Genomic DNA, 15,391 nt, shown 5'->3' with positions numbered 1-15,391 from the left:
GGGGATTTTTTTTGGGGCGCCAATGTCACGCAGGGGGAGCGACCCCATAGGCAAGGCTCGCTCCCGGGTAGGGGTTGGGGGGGGGGGAATTTATTTAAGGCCATTTCTGCCCCCCCCTGGGGGCAGATCGGCCTATTGTTATTAGGCCGATCTGCCCCCGGGGGGGGCAGAAACCTCTAGGCACCAGGGATCTTTCTTTCTTTTTTTTTTTTTTTTGGTTCTTTTTTAGGGTGGGAGCGACCCCTTAGGCAAGGGTCGCTCCCCTAGGGGGCAAATTATATTTAGGCCATTTCTGCCCCCCTCGGGGGCAGATTGGCCTATTTTGATGAGGCCAATCTGCCCCCAAGGGGGGCAGAAACCACTAGACACCAGGGAGTTTTTTTTGTTTTCGTGAATTTCATGCAAGGGGAGCAACCCCTTAGGCAAGGGTCGCTCCCCTGGGGGGGGAATTATTTTAGGCCATTTCTGCCCCCCTGGGGGGTAGATCAGCCTATTTTGATTAGGCCGATCTGCCCCCAAGGGGGGCAGAAACCACTAGGCACCGGGGATTTTTTTTTGCGCCAATGTCACGCAGGGGGAGCAACCCCGTAGGCAAGGGTCGCTCCTCTGGGGGGGGGGGGGGTCGTGGGGGTGAGGGACAAATTTATTTTAGGCCATTTCTGCCCCCCCTGGGGCCGGCTGAGCTAGAGGCCAAAATCCACAGGTAGGCACTGTTTTCTATGAAAAAATGTGATGTGTCCATGTTGTGTTTTGGGCCATTTCCTGTTGCGGGCGCTAGGCCTACCCACACAAGTGAGGTATCATTTTTAGCGGGAGACTTGGGGGGAAGCTGGGTGGAAGGAAATTTGTGGCTCCTCTCAGATTCCAGAACTTTCTGTCACCGAAATGTGAGGAAAACGTGTTTTTTTGGCCAAATTTTGAGGTTTGCAAAGGATTCTGGGTAACAGAACCTGGTCAGAGCCCCACAAGTCACCCCATCTTGGATTCCCCTGGGTTTCTAGTTTTCAAAAATGCGCTGGTTTGCTAGGTTTCCCCAGGTGCCGGCTGAGCTAGAGGCCAAAATCCACAGGTAGGCACTGTTTTCTATGAAAAAATGTGATGTGTCCACGTTGTGTTTTGGGCCATTTCCTGTCGCGGGCGCTAGGCCTACCCACACAAGTGAGGTATCATTTTTATCGGGAGACTTGGGGGAACGCTGGGTGGAAGGAAATTTGTGGCTCCTCTTAGATTCCAGAACTTTCTGTCACCGAAATGTGAGGAAAATGTGTTTTTTTAGCCAAATCTTGAGATTTGCAAAGGATTCTGGGTAACGGAACCTGGTCAGAGCCCCACAAGTCACCCCATCTTGGATTCCCCTAGGTCTCTAGTTATCAAAAATGTACAGGTTTGGTAGGTTTCCCTAGGTGCCGGCTGAGCTAGAGGCCAAAATCTACAGGTAGGCACTTTGCAAAAAACACCTCTGTTTTCTTTCAAAAAATGTGATGTGTCCACGTTGCATTTTGGGGCATTTCCTGTCGCGGGCGCTAGGCCTACCCACACAAGTGAGGTATCATTTTTATCAGGAGACTTGGGGGAACATAGTTTAGCAAAACAAGTGTTTTTGCCCCTTGTCTTTCTCTACATTTTTTCCTTCCAAATATAAGAGAGTGTGTAAAAAAGACATCTATTTGAGAAATGCCCTGTAATTCACATTCTAGTATGGTCACCCCGGAATTCAGAGATGTGCAAATAACCACTGCTCCTCAACACCTTATCTTGTGCCCTTTTTGGAAATACAAAGGTTTTCTTGATAGCTATTTTTCACTCTTTATATTTCAGCAAATGAATTGCTGTATACCCAGTATAGAATGAAAACGCACTGCAGGGTGCAGCTCATTTATTGGCTCTGGGTACCTAGGGTTCTTGATGAACATACAAGCCCTATATATCCCCGCAACCTGAGGAGTCCAGCAGACGTAACGGTATATTGCTTTCGAAAATTTGACATTGCAGGAAAAAGTTACAGTAAAACGTAGAGAAAAATTGGCGTTTTTTTCACCTCAATTTCAATATTTTTCTTTTTCAGTTGTTATTTTCTGTAGGAAACCCTTGTAGGATCTACACAAATGACCCCTTGCTGAATTCAGAATTTTGTCTACTTTTCAAAAATGTTTAGGTTTCTGGGATCCAGCATTGGTTTCACGCCCATTTTTGTCACTGACTGGAAGGAGGCTGAAAGCACAAAAAATTGTAGAAATGGGGTATGTCCCAGTAAAATGCCAAATTTGTGTTGAAAAATTGGGTTTTCTGATTCAAGTCTGCCTGTTCCTGAAAGCTGGGAAGCTGGTGATTTTAGCACCGCAAACCCTTTGTTGATTCCATTTTCAGGGAAAAAACCACAAGCCTCCTTCTGCAGCCACTTTTCCCCATTTTTTTTTAAAAAAACGAGATTTTCACTGTATTTTGCCTAATTTCTTGGCCTCCTTTAAGGGAACCCACAATGTCTGGGTACCTCTAGAATCCCTAGGATGTTGTAAAAAAAGGACGCAAGTTTGGCGTGGGTAGTTTATGTGAACAAAAAGTTATGAGGGCCTAAGCGCGAACTGCCCCAAATAGCCAAAAAAAGGCTCGGCACAGGAGGGGGAAAAGGCCTGGCAGCGAAGGGGTTAAATCCAAACACTAAAACTCAAGTCGTTTGTCAGGACATAAACAAAAATACAGGGCATGGTAACAGAGTTGGTGGGATGGCACCAACATATTGCCTCGGCTTGTGCTCTGTTCTAGTGTAATCTTTGAGAAAGGAAATCCCAGGAGGCACCACTTGCCTTTGATGCACCGTGCTCTTATGAACAGGCCACTGCAGGGAGTTAGGTATGTTAAAATGCAGAAGTGGATTCTTACTTGGAAGCAGTTATAGAACATCTAATAATAGAACGTTATTGATTATATATAATAGTTTCTGCAATATCTATTATTAGGCGTTAATTATAGCGGTAACACCTGGCACATTCACTGCTGTTCCTTTCTGTGCAGTGCTATTTGCAACAATTGGCATTCTGTTTTTAGATCTGCTAGTGCTGAACAAGCAGCTACCCATGTCATTATCATATGAAATCTCTTTATTGAGTTCATAACTACACTTTCACAATGGCTAATGGCTTTACTAACCCTGCTTTCTCAAATTTGCTTACAAATGCACCTTTTGCCACTCTTAGGTAGGCCTGGAGCATTTTTATTTTCCCATGCTCCCCGTCTGCCTCTCCAGTGCCTCCACGAGCATTCATGAAAGTGATGGCGGTGGTCGCAGCGCACTTTCAGAGGTCATGGATTCCAGTTTTCTCCTGCCTCAATGACTGGCTGTTGAAGGCGGTCTCGGTTGTAGATCACCTCTAGAAGGCACCTTTTCAGAGGCATCCTTTCCTTTAAGCCATTCTGGATATAGTCTGGCTCTGTAGTTTAGAGTCTTCCCTCCATTACAAAAAATTCAGCACATTTGAGCTATGACCCCTATGTTTCAGCCTCCATCCTGGGTCTCGGTGAGACTGACTCTGGGGCTTTTGGCTCTCTTGGCACACTGCTTACTGCCCATTGACAATGCCAGGTGGCATATATAGGCTCTCGTATGGAACCTGAAGTATCAGTGGTCCCAGGACCAGGGGAAACTGTTTGTAGGAAGTTGGCTCTGTATATACTATTTCAAAGTAAGAAATAGTGTGCACAGAGTCCAAGGTTTCCCCTTAGAGGTAAGATAGTGGCAAAAAGAGATAATTTTAATGCTCTATTTTGTGGTAGTGTGGTCGAGCAGTAGGCTTATTAGAGGGTAGTTTTAAGCATTTGTTGTACACACACACACAGGCAATAAATGAGGAACACACACTCAAAGACTTACTCCAGGCCAATAGGTTTTTATATAGAAAAATATATTTTCTTAGTTTATTTTAAGAACCACAGGTTCAAGATTTACAAATAATACTTCAAATGAAAGGTATTTCACTCAGGTATTCTAGGAACTTTGAATAATCACAATAGCATGTACAGTTTTGACAAAAATGGCAATAAGCTCATTTAAAAGTGGACACTGCAAAACTCAACAGTTCCTGGGGGAGGTAAGTAATTGTTAAGTTCACAGGTAAGTAAAATACTTACAGGGTTCAAAGTTGGGTCCAAGGTAGCCCACCATTGGGGGTTCAAGGCAACCCCAAAGTTACTACACCAGCAGCTCAGGGCCGGTCAGGTGCAGAGGCCAAAGAGGTGCCCAAAACACATAGGCTTCAATGGAAATAGGGGTGCCCCGGTTCCAGTCTGCCAGCAGGTAAGTACCCGCGTCCTCGGAGGGCAGACCAGGGGGGTTTTGTAGGGCACCGGTGGGGGGGACACAAGCAGACACAGAAAGTACACCCTCAGCGGCACAGGGGCGGCTGGTTGCAGAGTGCAAACAGGCGTCAGGTTTTGTATTGAAAGCAATGGGGGAGACCCGGGGGTCTCTTCAATGATGCAGGCAGGCACGGGGGGCTCCTCGGGTAGCCATCACCTGGGCTAGGCAGAGGGACGCCTGGGGGTTACTCCTGCACTGGAGTTCGGTGCCTTCAGGTCCTGGGGTCTGCGGGTGCAGTGTTGGTTCCAGGCTTCGGGTCCCTTGTTACAGGCAGTCGCGGTCAGGGGGAGCCTCTGGATTTCCTCTGTAGGCGTCGCTGTGGGGGCTCAGGGGGGTCATCTCTGGTTACTCACGGGCTCGCAGTCGCCCGGGAGTCCTCCCTGAGGTGTTTGTTTTCCGCAGGTCGAGCCGGGGGTGTCGGGTGCAGAGTGAAAAGTCTCATGCTTCCGCTGGGAAACGTGAAGTCTTTAAAGTTGCTTCTTTGCTGCAGAAAGTTGTAGATTGTTGAACAAGGCCGCTGTTCTCGGGAGTTTCTTGGTCCTTGGTTGCAGGGCAGTCCTCTGTGGCTTCAGAGGTCGCTGGTCCCTGTTGGATGCGTCGCTGTTGCAGTTTTCCTCAAAGTTGGGATACAGGCCGGTAGGGCTGGGGCCAAAGCAGTTGTCGTCTCCATCTTCACTGCAGGGCTGCAGGTCAGCAGACCTCCTTCTTGTTAAGGTTGCAGGAATCTAGTTTCCTAGGTTCTGGGGGCCCCTAAATACTGAACTTACGGGTGTGTTTAGGTCTGGGAGGGCAGTAGCCAATGGCTACTGTCCTTGAGGGTGGCTACAACCTCTTTGTGCCTCCTCCCTGTGGGGAGGGGGGCACATCCCTAATCCTATTGGGGGAATCCTCCATCCACAAGATGGAGGATTTGTAAAAGTAAGAGTCACCTCAGCTCAGGACACCTTAGGGGCTGTCCTGACTGGTGGGTGACTCCTCCTTGTTTTTCTAATTATCTCCTCCAGCCTTGCCGCCAAAAGTGGGAGCAGTGGCCGGAGGGGCGGGCATCTCCACTAGCTGGGATGCCCTGTGGCGCTGTAACAAAGGGGATGAGCCTTTAAGGCTCACCGCCAGGTGTTACAGTTCCTGCAGGGGGAGGTGAGAAGCCCCTCCACCCAGTACAGGCTTTGATCCTGGCCACAGAGTGACAAAGGCACTCTCCCCATGTGGTCAGCAACATGTCCGGTGTGTGGCAGGCTGGCAAAAACTATTCAGCCTACACTGGGTGTCGGGCATGTTTTCAGGGGGCATCTCTAAGATGCCCTCTGGGTGTATGTTACTATAAATTGCACACTGGCATCAATGTGCATTTATTGTGCTGAGAAGTTTGATGCCAAACTTCCCAGTTTTCAGTGTAGCCATTATGGTGCTGTGGAGTTCGTGTATGACAGACTCCCAGACCATATACTCTTATGGCTACCCTGCACTTACAATGTCTAAGGTTTTGCTTAGACACTGTAGGGGCATAGTGCTCATGCACTTATGCCCTCACCTGTGGTATAGTGCGCCCTGCCTTAGGGCTGTAAGGCCTGCTAGAGGGGTGACTTACCTATGCCACAGGCAGTATGAGGTTGGCATGGCACTCTGAGGGGAGTGCCATGTCGACTTAATCTTTTTCTCCCCACCAGCACACACAAGCTGTGAAGCAGTGTGCATGTGCTGAGTGAGGGGTCCCTAGGGTGGGATAAGACATGATGCAGCCCTTAGAGACCTTCCCTGGCACCAGGGCCCTTGGTACCAGGGGTACCAGTTACAAGGGACTTACCTGAGTGCCAGGGTTGTGCCAATTATGAAGACAAAGGTACGGTTTAGGGAAAGAACACTGGTGCTGGGGCCTGGTTAGCAGGGTCCCAGCACACTTTCAAATCATAACTTAGCATCAGCAAAGGCAAAAAGTCAGGGGGTTACCATGCAAAGGAGGCATTTCCTTACACTGTTTGATTCTATCCAGGTTTCACAGGAGAATGCAAGAGACGTGCAGTGGCTGCTCAGTCACATATGGACCAGCAGCAGTCCCTTTTCCTTGTTGAATCCAGAGCTGATGGCGGTGGCAAATACGTCACTGCCAGGGAGGTCATCTGGAAGAGGTGGAGATCAGTTGAACTTTGTCTCCGGGGGAGACCTGTGTCTATATTTACATGTTGGAGTAGAGGGCTACCCACCTGCTGCTGAAAGTCTTCCTGCAGTCCATCAAAGGGAGGCTATTTAAGGTTTTCATAGACAACACCACTGCCATGTGATACTGCAGCAAGTGGAGGGGTGGGTGGGAGGCTAAGAATGGAGCATCAGGGCATTTCCCCTGGTCGTAAACCACCTGGTGGGATCTTAGAATATCAGGTTGGACGAACTCAGCAGGCAGTGCCTGGTGGATCAAGAATGGCAGTTACACCTCCAGGTGGCGCAGAGCATCTTACAACAATAGGGAGAGTGCTGCCTAGATCTTTTTGCCATTGCTGAGAGCATGCACTGTCAAGATTTTGCCAACTGCAATTCCCAAGAAGGCTCGCTCTTTCTGAGATGCATTCCGCATAGGGTGAAGCATGGGACTCCTGTCTGCCTTTCTGAAAGTCAGGAGTGACCAACCCCAAATCTTCCTAGTGGCTCCGAATTGGGCAAAGAGGGCAGAATACCTGGGACTTCTGGGCATAAGCATCTGTCCTGCGATTAAACTACTGCTTCGGGAGGATCTTCTATTGCAGTAGTAGGGCAGGGTCTTGCATGTGAACCGGTGCAATTTGCATCTAAGTGTATGGAGACTGAGTGGTGCAGTTGACTGCTTTTGATCTTTCTCTTCCAGTTATGATTGTCATTCTTGCTGCCTCACGTCCTTCCACAAGTCTTGGTGATGCTGGACACTGGGACAAGTTTGTAGTCTGGTCTAGCACCCACTAAACAGACCAATTACAGGCCAAACTTTGACGTGTCTTGTTATTTATTTTATCTCTGGCTCAGCAAAGACTTGCAGTAAGCAGCATTAAAGGTTATTTGTCTGCTGTCAGCCTTTTACGTTTTCCGGGTCTATGTAGTGTACCAAATGTAGGGGGTACACTATGCAGATAGTACAGGCAACCCTCATTTGTTTACTGAGATAAAAGTAATAATCCCAAAAGCTCTGTTTTGTGGTAGTGTGGGTGAGCAGTTAGCCATATTAGGGGGTGCTGCTAAACATTTGTTGAACACACAGTCAATAAATGAGACACACACCAGAATACTTTCGAGAAGAGAAATACTGTTGCAGTTGTCTGTATTTAGCAAGTAACACTTTTACTCAAATGCGTTTTTACGCTGTAAAGGTTCCAAAGTACTTTCACTGTAAAGGACTCCATGCAAACTGTTTTCGGGATCCCCGGAGGATTGTAGGATGCTAGGGGGCCAAGGTCACAAGCAAGACCAGCGATACAGTTTTAGCTGCCCTGCATTGTCCAAGTGCAGTGGTGCTAGTTGAGTAAGATATCTTGTGCACTGCACAGTTGGTGACGAGAGGGGCCACCTAGAAAGACAGTGCATGGGGAGACTTGGGGACAAGTCTGGGAGCTCCCAATGCGGGACTTTGTCGGTGGGATGTCCTGGGAGCAAGAGAACACCTTTGGATATCGTGGACCCAGGTTGTGGAGTTTGGGTGCAGTCGGTCTTTGTCACCTGTGCTCCTGAGTCGACGCCCACTGTTCTTTGGGGTACCTCCAAGAAGAAGGACAAAACAGTGCAGCTGGACGGCTCTGGAAGATGTCCTCTATGATGCTGATGTACTTCGACAGCTGGTCTTCAAATGCAACGTTGGAATCCAAATTGACCTTCAACAAGCCTTGGTAGTTGCAAGGGGTCCGGTACCCCAGATATTGGTGCAGCTCTGCTCCGGTTGATCCTGATGTCTTCTCACTCGAAGGGTAGATCGAACTGGCCTCTTGGAGCATGGTGACCACCTCTTTGGCAGCTGCTGCATTGGTGTAACCGGTGGTCAGCAGAACGGTTAACCAGACATCGCATAGGTTTCATTGAAGCCATTATGTAGCTGGGGAACTCGTAATGACGAGTGTCCACTAGATACCTTAAGATGGCTTCTCTGTTCACTTACAATCTCCATCAATCAAACTAAGCTTCACAGAGGCATACCTGCTGGTGCAGATATTTCCTCACATCAAATATAATGCACCCTGCCTTAGGGCTCCAAGGCCTGCTGTAGGGGAGACTTACGTATGTTTAGATGCAGTGAGTGGGCCATGGCACACAATGGGTGTGCCCTGTCATGTTTTCTCCTGGCTTGCACCAGGACAAGCAGACTGCAATGACAGTTGTGTGCAACTTTTTAGGGGGCGTCCGTGAGGGTGGCACAGTACATGCTGCGGCCCTTGGGGACCATCTCCAGTACCCAGGCCCTAGGTGCCAGCAGTACCATTTACTAGGGTCTTACAGAGTTGTAGGAGTGTGTGCCAATTGTACACATTTTACCTATTTTAGGGAAAGAGCACTGGGTACCTGTTTAGCAGGGACCCAGTGCACCCCAGTCGAAAAACCTCCCTACCAGTGAACAAAAAGTGTGGGGTGACCATGTCCAAAAGGGGCACTTTACTACACCGGGCCAGCTGTCCTTGTTCAATTCACCTTTTGTCAAAAGGTTTCACATGTCTCCCCCTAATCCTTTGTGATCCCTCATTGGGATCTCAGTTTGGTTCTCACTTTCCTGGTGTGCACTCCCTTCTAACCAATATACAGATGTCCATATCTTGACTCTCAAGACTGTGTTCCTGGTTGAGGTAACTTCAGCTCGCCATGTGAGTTCACTTTGTTCAGCCACCATACTCCACCTTTTTTCTAGATAAAGTGCCGTTGAGAATCAAGACTGTCCTTTTGCCAAAGGTTGTGTCTGCTTTTCATGACAGACAATCTATCACTTTCCCAGCATTCTTCGCTCTGCCTCAATGCTTGAAACAGAAGAGACTCCATCGATTGGACCCCAGAAGAGCTTTGAGCTTCTAAATCGATTGCATCAAAGACCATAGGATGGAAGATCAGCTTGTTGTGCAATTCTCAGGGGCAAAGAAAAGGAAGGCAGTGCATAAAAGCACTGTCACATTGGATAATCCTTTCCCTCAAAATCCGCTACTCCCTCACCAAGAAGCACCTGCTAGAAGGACTGAGGACCCCTACTACTAGGGCCAAGGCTGACACCTCTTTACTGGCAGACAGAGTGCCTGTTCTTAACATCAGTCAGGCTGCAACGTGGGGATCAGTACACACATTCATGAAGTATTACTGCATTGAGAGTCAGCCAGACAGGAAGGCTAATTTGGCCATTTGACTGCAGGATTTTTTGGTCTGAGTCATTTCACAGACCGACCTCCTTGGAAAGTATGGCTTTTATATTTATTATAACTGCAGATTTCTCACCTTTAGAAGTATCCCTCAGACAAGCAAGTTACTTGGGAGATTCCTCACTGCCCTCCCTCCTCTCTGTTCTCTGGAATGATCTCTTTTTACATCTAAAAAAAAGTCCCAAGCTAAAGTTTTTGCCCCACGTCCGTGCGGAGCTGCATGGTGCAACCTACTGGTACATGAGAGCAATGCTGTTTACCTTTTCCAAATCTGTTTTGGGCTTGGGGATATTCTGACGGTGTGGAATGTGTAGTAAGATGGAGTATCCATCAGAAAGATCATTACCAAAAGTAAGTAACTTGTTTCCTTGCACATTCTTCAGACCTTTCTTCCACTATTTTCACTGTAAATCAACTTATTATCTTGCATATCTCTTTCTTTATAACTCTGGGTTTGTTCTTTAAGGTTGTCTTATGTTCTTTTCAACTAACTATTCTTTGTGTCATGGTCTGGGCTGTTATCTCCTCTTTGCTGTTTGGACAATTTATATTCTTTATCTGTATTGGCCACTGTCATGATCATACCTTCGTTTGGCCTGTCCCGTCGATATACTGCTGATATAGACGATATTCAGAAAAAAATACCTTTGTGAGCTAAGCCTTCTGCTAGTATCTTTGAGGAAACTGCAAGTCACATCTGCCCGTTCATTACTCACATGCAAATTATTGGTCTTGACTCTTGCAGCTTCATGTTATTTTTTTTCTTGTGCTTTCCTTTATCTTAGTGGTGTTCAATCTAGGTGAAAATGGGCTGAATCCATCCCAGATGGACAGATGGATCCATATGAGATGAATGCATATAATTGAACTAACTTACATACACTGTGGTGATTATAAAAATCTGACATCGATCAGACCCTCATGGATGTACGTTGGACAATCATGTTTTTCCCCTCTTCGTGCTTTGCCTCTGCGCTTGACTGGACTAGTGATTACTGCCATCTATTCCCATAACTAAAATACACCTACTTTCTTTCCTTCTTTTTCTTATTTTATTTAAACATATGCGAGTTACACCATTCTTTCCCACTACCTCCTGGATCATCAGATCTCCAGGATATGTACCAATATTTCCTCTTAGCTTTTCATTAATAGTCTATGTTGCTTTTTGTGATTGATAAAAAGAGCTGACAATAGTACTTTCCATATGTCGTAGGCTAGGTTGCAAACATGATTAAATAGTGGCTATCCATACATTACATGATTCCTCTCCTTCGTGTAGTAAGAATTTCCTAATATTATTTAAAAATGACGTGTTATTGTTATTTCCTCTTCTTATTGTAGATGTGCGGAGTGATGATTTCTGGTAGCGAAGAAGCTACTCCGTCGATTATTTACCACTGTGTCCTGAGAGGTTTGGAACGTCTCCTCCTCTCTGAGCAGCTGTCTCGACTTGATGGAGAAGCTTTGGTCAAACTCAGTGTAGACAGAGTTAACATGCACAGCCCTCACAGAGCAATGGCAGCTCTTGGATTAATGATGACTTGCATGTATACAGGTAAGAAGGAATCGTTCAGAACATGCTTTAAATACAAGGCCTGCTTTCAGCTACATTAAAGACTCATTACTCTAGGTCCTCTCAATATGTGCATTGACTCAATTACTAAATATTTTTTATATTTCCAGGGAAAGAGAAAATAAGCCCAGGACGTATAACAGACCCTAATCCCACAGCGCCGGACAGTGAATTGGTCATTGTAGCCATGGAGCGGGTGTCAGTTCTTTTTGATAGGTAGGTGTGATTTAATGCATTATTTGAAAAATGAATTGTTCTTTAAAATTACTGCTCTTCACAGTAACAAAGGGATTTCTTTCTGACTTAAGTTATTCCTTTGCTTCTACAGTTGTCTAATATTCAAATTCCGTTTTTGAGAAAATTTCAGACAAGTTTCTGACCACATGGGGGGAGTGCCTTTGTGCACTCTGTGGTCAGAAACAAAGCCGGTCAAAGGGTGGAGGCGCTTCACACCTCCCCCCTAGGAGAACTGTAACACCTGGCAGTGAGCCTCAAAGGCTCAAGCCTCAGATTACAGTGCCCCAGGGCACTCCAGCATGTGGAGATGCGCGCCTGCCCCCCACCCCACTGCAACCCCCCCTCCCTGACAAAGCCCCACTTTTGACAGCACGTCCGGTGGGAAAATTAGGGAAAACAGGGAAGACTGACCACCCCTAAGGTGTCCAGAGCTGAGGTGACCCCTCCCTGCAGAATCCTCCATCTTGGTTTGGAGGACAGGGACCAATAAGATTAGGTTTGTGCCCCCCTCCCCAGAGGTAGTGGGCACAAGGAGGGTGTAGAGACCCTCAGGGACAGTAGCCATTGGCTACTGCCCTCTGACCCCTAAAACACCCCTAAATCTAGGATTTAATGGCCTCCCTGAACCCAGCTCACCAGATTCCTGGCGACCAAGAAGACGAAGAAGGACTGCTAAGCTGAAATCCCCAGCAGAGAAGAAGGAAGACGACAACTGCTTTGGCCTCAGCCCTACCGGCCTGTCTCCTGCTTCTAAGAACCTGCAAAAGACCAGCGACGGGTCCAGCGGGACCAGTGACCTCTGCCTAACTACAGAGGAATGCCCTGCATCCAAAAGGACCAAGCACTCCCGAGGATAGCGGCTCTGTCTAAGAAAACCTACAACCAAGGGCTCCCACCTCACTCCGGATGCCTGAGTCTTGACCCCTGTGCACCGACACCCACAGCCCGTGTCCGGTGGTCCACCCACCAAGAAAGGGCTCCCAGGCGATTGTGAGCAAGTGCCCCCTCTGGTTTGACCTCTCCACAGCGATGCCTACAGAGGGAATCCCTAGGACCCCTCTGATCATGAAGCTCCAGATGAAGATAATTGACGCTTAAAGTCACACTACACCCACAGTCTCCAGGCTTTGAAGAACCCGACACCGGTGCATCTATGTTCAGCAAACAGCCCTCCTCCCTGTCCAATGGGTGGTGTGCCAGAGACACCCCCCTGGACCTCGCTTACAGCCTCTGAGTGACCCCCGGGGTTGCCTCATAGACCAGCAATTGAAAACCCGACGTCCTGTTCGCACCCGGCCGCACCTGTGCCACTGAGGGTGTGTTCAGTGCCTACTTGTGGCCCCTTCAGTGCTCTTCTTATCCCCCCTGGTCTGCCCTCCGAGTCGCGGGTATATAACAGGCAGACCGGATTCCGAGTACCCCCTGTCTCCATAGGAGCCCACATAAAGATTTCTCATCTTTGCCCTCTGCACCCGGCCAGCCCCTTGTTGCTCGCGTTGGGTGTTTGGGGTTATCTTGAACCCCAACCGGTGAACTTCATAAAAACCCAGAGACTGAAACTGGAAGTGTCGTACCTACCTGTAAAACAATCTAACATTTCTTCTCCCCAGGAGCTGTTTCTGAAAATTGCAATGTCCATTTTTAAAACAGATTATTGCCAATAATTCAAGAACTGTATAACTTACCAATTAGATATATTTTTGATATATAAAAACCATTGGTCTGGAGTTCAGTAATTGAGTGTGTGCTGCTTCTATTGTCTGTGTGTGTGTATAACAAATGCTTTGCACTACCCTCTAATAAGCCTTACTGCTCGACCACACTACCAGAAAAGAGAGCATTAGTATTATCTACTTTAGCCTCCGTTAAGCTTCTGGGGAATCCCTGGACTCTGTGTACACTATATCTCATTTTGATATAGTAAATACAGAGCCAGCTTCCTACACCAACACTGTCATCAGTGTGGGTTTATTGTGGCTGAGAAGTTTGATACCAAACTTCCCAGTATTCAGTGAAGTCATTATGGGGCTGTCGAGTTCATAATGACAACCTCCCAGACCATATACTCAGTATGGCTACACTGCACTTACAATGTCTAAGAAATGGACGTAGACACTGTAGGGGCAAACTGCTCATGCAACTATGTTGTCACCTCTGGTATAGTGCACCCTGCCTTAGGGCTGTAAGGCCTGCTAGTGGGGTGACTTACCTATGCCACAGGCAGTGGTTTGTGGGCATGGCACCCTGAGGGGGTGCCATGTCGACATTGTCTTTTTCTCCCCACCAGCACACACAAGCTCCATTGACAGTGTGCATGTGTTTCGTAAGGGGTCCCCTAGGGTGGCTATATATATCCTGCAGCCCTTGGGGACCATCCCTGGCCACAGAGCCCTTGGTAGCATGGGTACCTTTTACAAGGGACTTAGCTGTGTGCCAGTGGTGTGCCAGTTGGGTAAACAATGGTACAGTTTTGGGAAAGAACCCTGGTGCTGGGGCCTGGTTAGCATGATCCCAGCACACTCTCAGTCAAGCCAGCATCAGCAAGCACGAGTACTTCTGAATATACCTAAATATCAGTCTATTCGTAAGGGAATATCCTCGTTACATTGGCTTCCTGTTGCCAAGAGAATTCAATTTAAAACCCTCTGCTATATGTACAGAGCCCTAGATAATCTCGGTCCCGAGATGAACAGACCACTTGCCACCTTCTATATACCAGGCAGACGATTGAGATCCTCTTTAGCAAGTTTGGCAAAGGTTCCTAGAGTTAGAAAGGCAAGATGGGGAGAAAGAACCCTGTCTTTTCAAGGAGCAAAACTATGGAACAACCTGCCGTTGAATATACGGGTATGTGCACAGGAAGTGACATTCCGTGAAGCCTTTAAAACATGGTTATTCAGAGCCTGAATTATTTGATGTTGTGTTTCTTGCGATTGAGTTGTCAGCATAAAGCGCTACGAGGACTCAGGGCAGATATTGCGCTATATAAATTAATGCCATATCAGGCAAAAAGTGGGGGGTAACCATGCCAAAAGGGGCACTTTCCTTCACTCACTTACAAAGCACTTGACATAGCTTGTGATGTTGAGGTTAACCACTAGTAGTTTACTAATCTGCACACTAACAAAGTGAAATTATGTGGGAAAGCTCTGTGGTTTTAAGTGTTGTACCCATCGGGTGGGGTAAGTATTCCTGCGCTTAACTCTTTCGGAAAATCCCTCTCTAATCAGATTGCAATGCAGTGATAATATTCTTAGTCAAACTGAGGACCCCATCGGCAATAGTTTGCTAAAGGTAGGTATCGGTGCCTTGATAGGGACCTCTAGCTGCAGATTTCTTACATTTGAATTTTTCCCCGACATCACACTAGATCCAGAAGATTTTTAATGACCAGTAACCCTGTGCACCGGTAGGTGGCGTCGATCAGTGGTGTGTTTGTCATTGGTAGTGACGTTGCAGTACCTGTTTAGGTGCCACCAAGGTGCCCCATTGTCAGTTCTTTTCTTTCCGCGCCAGCCAGCGCTGATTCATTTTTTGACTGAACTTTTTTGACTTTTTGTGGAATATTTTTGAGGTTTACCTCCTGGTGTGTCGAGGATGTTGTCACGCATGTCACGTTTTAAGCCTTGTGGATGCTGTCATCAGGCGATGTTGGTGACAGATCTACACCTCATCTGTTTGTGGTGTTTGAAGCCCAACCATGACCCAAAGTCATGCTCAGAGTGCCAGCCCATGCATCCCTAGGCTTTGAGGGAATGGTCCCTAAATGTGATGACGGCCTGGCATGCAGGTTGAGGGGAACGTCCCTGGACCTGTCACGTAGTCCAGAGTCATCGCCGTCCCACTCCATGTCCTCAGGATGATTGGGTAAGTTGA

The 15,391-nt window shown here is 47.4% G+C and overlaps 1 protein-coding gene across 2 annotated transcripts in view; it reads left to right on the top strand.

The window, feature by feature from the left end:
* The window catches only part of HTT (huntingtin), a 1,416,422-nt gene that overhangs the window by 1,338,703 nt on the left and 62,328 nt on the right, over window positions 1-15,391 (top strand). For both annotated transcript variants that reach the window (XM_069203496.1, XM_069203501.1), the window contains 2 exons: window positions 11,047-11,260; window positions 11,389-11,494. In XM_069203496.1, the coding sequence (XP_069059597.1) occupies window positions 11,047-11,260; window positions 11,389-11,494 (320 nt within the window). The remainder of the gene's footprint in view (window positions 1-11,046; window positions 11,261-11,388; window positions 11,495-15,391) is intronic.

The sequence above is a fragment of the Pleurodeles waltl genome, chromosome 1_2 (genome assembly GCF_031143425.1).
Source record: "Pleurodeles waltl isolate 20211129_DDA chromosome 1_2, aPleWal1.hap1.20221129, whole genome shotgun sequence".
In the NCBI taxonomy this organism is placed as follows: Eukaryota; Metazoa; Chordata; class Amphibia; order Caudata; family Salamandridae; genus Pleurodeles; species Pleurodeles waltl.
This window is presented reverse-complemented; position numbering and strand designations above follow the sequence as displayed.